Genomic DNA, 6092 nt, shown 5'->3' with positions numbered 1-6092 from the left:
ACCAAGGTTTAGAAACCCATTCTCTAGGCCAGTGTGATCCCTGGAGCAGCAGCATGGAATTCACAAGCTCCACTCTAGACTTAATGAATCAGAAACTCTGGAGGCAGGGGCCAGAAATCTCTGCTTTCCCAAGCCTCCCAGAGGATGCTGATACACTGGAGTGTGGGGACCAGGGTGCTAGACCACAAGCTCCACATCTGCTTGGAGTCACCACGGGATTCCTGCACTGTGCTTGTTGTATGAATGACCTACTTAAACCACACATCGTTCCACCGTAACCAGGCCCTCCCATGACCCACCCATCTGACCTGCAAAAGAACAGAAGGGACGCCAGACTGTTATAGAGAAATACTGATTTTAATTCAACATAAGGTAAACTCTAGGCATTCATCATCTTTCAGCCTAAAAATTAGCAAAACTGTTGAAACAAGGCACAATTTTTCCCCATACTTGTTACGTGGCTCCAGTTACAAAAAAAAATTATGAAAATGTTAAAACATAAAAATAGAAGTCTGAGATTCTTTAAAAAAAAAAAAGTATATAAAAGAACTCCCACAAAATCTGTCAATGTCATTCCTTAGTCTACAAAATAGCACCAGTAAGAAGAGTAAAAGGTGTTAAAAACCATTACGACAGCATTTCTGAAATGCAGCTTGTCCGACCTCCCATTCCCCGTAAAAAATGACTTAGCATGGAATAAAAAAGGACTTAAAAACCTCTGGAGGGAGGGTCGAGCTTTTTTCATTGTAGTTTCCCCCTGCAATCTCTTAGATGAGGGGAAAGTGAGAGGAATGTGCTTCTGCCCCTGGCTGTCACTGCTTCTGAGTTTAGAAAAAGGATGAGGAATTAGGGTGTCGTGCTTCTCATCTGGGGACATGTGCCTGCCAAGTAGTCTGGAGGGTAAATTGGGGGGGTCGGGGAGGGGTCTTACCTAAACCTCCTCCTTCACTCCCCTCATATAGGGAATAGGAAGATAGTGAGAAGCTACACCTGTCTACATAATATGGCAGCTTATATAACCCAGCCCACCCCTTCCTGAGCTCCCCGGAGGGTTCCATTGCAGTCGCTGGGAGGGACTTAGCTAAGGGTGGCCCTGCCCCTGGGTTTGTGGGGAAAAAAGTAGCCCTGAATGTGATGATGATGTCATCCCTGCTGAAATCATCATCATTGTGGAAAATACTCTAAATGGGCCCCAACATCGCATCCCAGCCCTTTACACTGAGGCTGGGGGACGTGCCGGGGGAAATTCACGAAAGACATAAACATCATTTCCTCTTCTGCTAGCCCTAGAAAAAAACATCCTGGGCCCTTAAAATGTCCCGTAGCTACACGTCTACCACTGCATGCTCCTGGAAACAAGGAGCTGCAGACATTTAAAATATTAAAGTCTTGCAACAACTGGCTTGGGTGATTTTTCAGCATTGACCTGAGTATTGGAGAGCTGTCGGCACTGTGGTTTTGGTATCTTAGCCATCATTTCTCTGAGCCATGAACCCAGGAGGGAAAAAAAGCCATCTTACTACCTACTTCAAGTTTTAAAAGTTTTCAGAGAAGACAAAATGAGCACCGTTGTTCGGCCGCTCCCAGCGGCCAGGTCTGAATTGTGCATGAGGAGGTGGCACCTAGGGCTCCCCTGCCAGAAGGGGATCAGGCGGCTCTGCTCCCGCCGAGGTACGCAGTGTGACCCCACACAGCTGAGCTGAGGAGAGGCAGAGCTCGGGCTGCACCTCCTGGGTCCTGGCTCTGCCCCACAAGCCCCAGAGCCCCAGTGCGCCTGGGGAACTATTCACAAGCAAAGTAGTCCTTCAGGGGGGCGAAGAGGTGTCGGATGACAGGCACACTCCAGGACCTCCCCAGCAGCTTCTGGCGGGCACCACGGCCCATGTTGGACACATCCGTGTAGTGTACGGGAAAGCCGAAGATCCTGGGGAGGCACCAGAGTAAAAAGACAGGGAGTCAGAAATGCCCCCAGCAGCTTGCTTAGCACCTCCGGGAGATCCTCACCATGGCCAACAGGACGCCGCTCTCTCTGCCCTCTGTCCCATCCCTTCCATCAGGCCCACTGGGCCTTTACATGAGCCCTCTTGACCCCCAGAGGTCAGATCCACCTGTTCTTCATAACACAGATGATTGTCCTAAGGGCACGGTCCCTCAATGAGAGTGTCTGTTTAGTGCATCCCCAGCACTAGCACTGTGGTCCTAGCATATAGCTGGTGATCAGTGGACTTTCCTCAAATGAATGAATGAATGAACGAATGCTAAGACAGACAGCCAGCAGACAGATGTGTATCTGTCTTCAAACCACAAAATGAGAGAAGTTAGGCAATTTCCTTAATAAAGAATGAGGACACTTGCAAAAATGGACCTCATTTTCAATTATCAGGTGGTCAGGTAATTTACCGTGAACACACTCAAACATCCTGTGTTTTCCTTCCCTTTTCAAACCCAATTGCTGGATCAAGGGCCAAGCCTGACTTGATGGCAGATGGCAACCCAATACACCAAGCGTCTGCTCTATGGGATTCTACCAAGTCTGCTAAGAGGCTTCCCGACACACTGCATCTCCTTCTTCCCTGGGTTTACAACCTCATACTAAAAATCACACCAATGGGCCAATGGCCAAATGGGTGTTAAGAAACATGCCAACATTACAACACCTTTGGCCTGTCTTGCTTTGTCTACATAATGACAGCCATCTGCACCAACCCCTGTATCCCAGATCTAGCCCAGCAATGTTAGGCTTGAGTCTTAAAATACAGAATTAACCACAATGTGAATGGGCAAAGTTACCCACCAGTTTCTTTCTACTAACCATAACTTACTTTTATACCAAGAAAACTATTGTTAAGTCAGAGGAAATAAACCTGGTTGTAGAACTGAAACATCTGGAATGAAAATACTCTAACAAATCTTTCAGGACACAACAGTAAGAACAAAATAAACAAGAAAGAAAAAAAATTGAAACCAGAACAGGAAAATTAAAATCTGAGAGGTGGTTCTTTGAATCAAAATAAACTACCAACTTAGCCAAATAATGAAAGAGGGAGAAGACAGACTGTAGCTAAGGAGGAATCAGCTTTAGAATGAGCAACTTGGCAGAAGGAATCTTCTGAGAAAGAGCAATGGCATGCTGGTGGGGTTTGCTTTAGCTGGTTCTTCATACATCCCAGCGTCCCAACACGTTGGGGCAGGCAAACATCAGGGCAGTGCAGCCAGCACAGACAGATGGTGCTGATGACTTCATGTTTCAGATTGCTCACCTCCACCACCCTTTTGCCATTTCTGGAATGGCCAGGAAATAAGGACTGGCTCTGAAGAGGTGCCCCACTAACAGAGAAGTTCAGTGAGACCATGCAGAATGAGGACAAGCAGCTGCCCACTTGTGCGGCTGGCCTCCACCACATACTCTTCCCCTTTCTGTCTGTCTGCGGGGTTTCCCTCTCCACGTGCAGCCCTGCTCACCTTTCTAGCTCAGTGCACCACAAAACATCTTCTTTGCCATTCATGACAACAGGGAAAAGTTGGTTTTTCCCCTGTCTGATCGAGTTCGACTTGGTGGTTATTGTCTGTACTTTCTTTAACTGGAGAACAAAACGACATCATGGAGTGAGCACAGAAGGAAGGCTTCTGGGTCAGTAAAGGCTCAGAAGCATCTAGGGAAGGCGGAGGAGGGAGGGCAGGTGGGGGAGAGGGTGGCAGCCTGGGCTCACAGAGGGAATGAGAAAAAGAGTCCGAAGGACAAGAACATTATGTGCTTCCCACAAGCGCCAAGAAGTTAATGAACAGGAAGACCCAGCCTCAAAGAGAACAAGAGATAAACAAAACAGTGACCATGAATGAGATCACAGGGGGACGAAGAAAACACCAGAGTTCTTGAACAGCAAGATTAAGCAAAAGTAAAAATCACCCAGATTATAGAGGATGGTCAACCAGGGTTCAAATGAGTGGAGCTTAGTTTGATTGTGAACATTGAGAATTAAGTTTATAGAGTTCTTAATATTATTATCTATGACTTAATAGTAGAGAATTTTTTTTTTTTTGGCAAAAGTATAATTACTCACTTCTCACTAGGAGGACAAGCTGAAATTTTCTGTCTCTATGAAGGGGGCATTCACAATTAGAAAGTCTAGTTGCCTTTTCTCACTGATTATTTGTTTATCAAGAACCTCTCCTACTCTGTACTTGCAGATGGGACAGAACAATTATGTGGGGAAAGGCCCAGCACCAGGGAGCCACGTGGGGGGAGGGGCATGAACAAACTGTACATCAAGCCCCTGCTTGGAGGTCACCGAGTGCATTTCCCAGAAGGCCATGGCACAGACCGTCGTTTGTGAGCACATCTTACCTTTGCTGTCCTATTGAACTCCAAGCAGTCCTGCAGCTCGAGTTTATCATTCTTTGATGCTATCACAGGCCTGGGAACAGCCAAAACCCATTATTTTCTACCATCTGTAAAGGGGCCTCGGCTAGGCACCTCCCAAAGTGGGAGTGAGGGCCTAAGGCTGCAAAATGTGCTCTGGCAAAGAACTTAGCGACAAATATATGATGAAAATGATCCTGGCATGAGCACCAGCCTGTGCTGAGGCCAGGGACAGACTAGCCCCTTGAGGGGGCAGCCTGATGTCCAGGAATGAATGCTCCCCCTTCCCAAATTTTAATATTAGTCAAAGCCAGGCTCCCATTGAAGAGAGCAGGACAGGGGAAGCACACCAGAAGAGGAGTCTGGAGATGCCTACTGTCCGGGCCCCACCACTCACTGGTGGAGTGATAACCTTGAGTGGGTCATGGCCCCACTGCTCACTGGCTGAGTGATGACCTTGAGCAAGTCATGGCCCCACAGCTCACTAGCTTCATGTCTCAGGAGCTTGGATTAGATCTTTTGGGTCTACTTGCTAAACCTAGCACCCCAAAACCATGATTTGGTGGCTCACTGCTGGCGATGCTGCCTCAGGAGGCTTTAAGGACTCAATGAGTATAAATAGAGGGACAGGAAGTGGCTCCTTGAACACTAATTGCCCTTGTAACTTTCACCACTGAAACTTGCAAATGCAGAGAGGCAGACAGATGCCTGAGAAGGGGAAGAGATAGAACTTTAGAAACCAAAGTGCTTGAGCAGCTCCAGAGCAGAAACCAGCAAGAGCTCTGCATCAGAGCTGATAGACACCACAGCTACCCACTTCATGGCCCCCCGAAAAAAAAAAATCAGACATAAGAATGGAAATGATGTCCACAAGAGGGGCCATTGAATCACAAAATGTCTCCCTGGACTCTCTCAGATTTCCTTGACCTCACCTTCTAGGATTCAAATGACACCCTATCCCCATTCCCAATTCTTCGGTGAACCCAAGAGAGCTGAGGGACCTGGAGGAAAAGGACACAGCACAGCCCTAACTTGTGTTGATTCTAGGATTGAGATCTAAACACACACTCAGGTTTTTCGCCTAAAGGCTGGATTTGGCTCTATGAGCTCTGGTTCACTTGAGCCACCCATGCCAGATCCCGGCAGAGCCCAGTAATAGCACTACAGCTCAGTTCTTATCACAACTCAGGCAGAAAACTTTGTGGCATCTTTGCTGACTCTTATTTTCATCTCATACTCCACATTCAAGACGGTCTATCTGCACATTCTGCAAGTCCTATCCTCCCCTCACATTATCTAGAATCTTCTTCCTACTAAGTTCCACAGGACTCCCCAAGGTGCAAATGCCCTGGAGCCACCACTCACATTGTGTGTATGGATGGTATTTCCCAGGGCACAAAACAATAATTATAGTCTGCCCGCGTCCTCTGAACAACTGTCTCATTGCCCCTCATCCTGTTATAGTCTACTCTACCAGAAACTACCATGAATCTAAGATACACTCAATGGCTTCAACCTCCTGTGAACTCCCATGCCAATGCAAATTTAAGTGGCACCATGACCCACAGGCCCCACATAACTTGGCCCATACCTCTGAGTTCTCTGTCCTCCTCTCTTAGTCACTCCCCAAAAAGGAAAACAGTTCTCTGAACTGAGCTGTGAATGCCCTGTCACCCCTTACCCTCTTCCTTTGGCCTAGAGGGCTCTTCTCTCAAATAACTGCATGGCTCCT

At 47.4% G+C, this 6092-nt stretch overlaps 1 protein-coding gene across 10 annotated transcripts in view; it reads right to left on the bottom strand.

Moving 5' to 3' along the window:
• Positions 1-341: 341 nt before the first annotated feature.
• The window catches only part of DNMT3B (DNA methyltransferase 3 beta), a 38712-nt gene continuing 32961 nt past the window's right edge, over positions 342-6092 (bottom strand). For 5 of the 10 annotated variants that reach the window (XM_070588001.1, XM_070588004.1, XM_070588002.1 and 2 more), the window contains one exon: positions 342-1924. In XM_070588001.1, the coding sequence (XP_070444102.1) occupies positions 1783-1924 (142 nt within the window). In that variant the 3' untranslated portion in view covers positions 342-1782. Of the gene's footprint in view, positions 1925-3462; positions 3582-4345; positions 4416-6092 lie in introns of all 10 variants that reach the window. The other 5 variants (XR_011530763.1, XR_011530764.1, XR_011530765.1 and 2 more) reach the window with 2 other exon arrangements.

Source organism: Equus przewalskii, chromosome 21 (assembly GCF_037783145.1).
Source record: "Equus przewalskii isolate Varuska chromosome 21, EquPr2, whole genome shotgun sequence".
NCBI lineage: Eukaryota > Metazoa > Chordata > Mammalia > Perissodactyla > Equidae > Equus > Equus przewalskii.
This window is presented reverse-complemented; position numbering and strand designations above follow the sequence as displayed.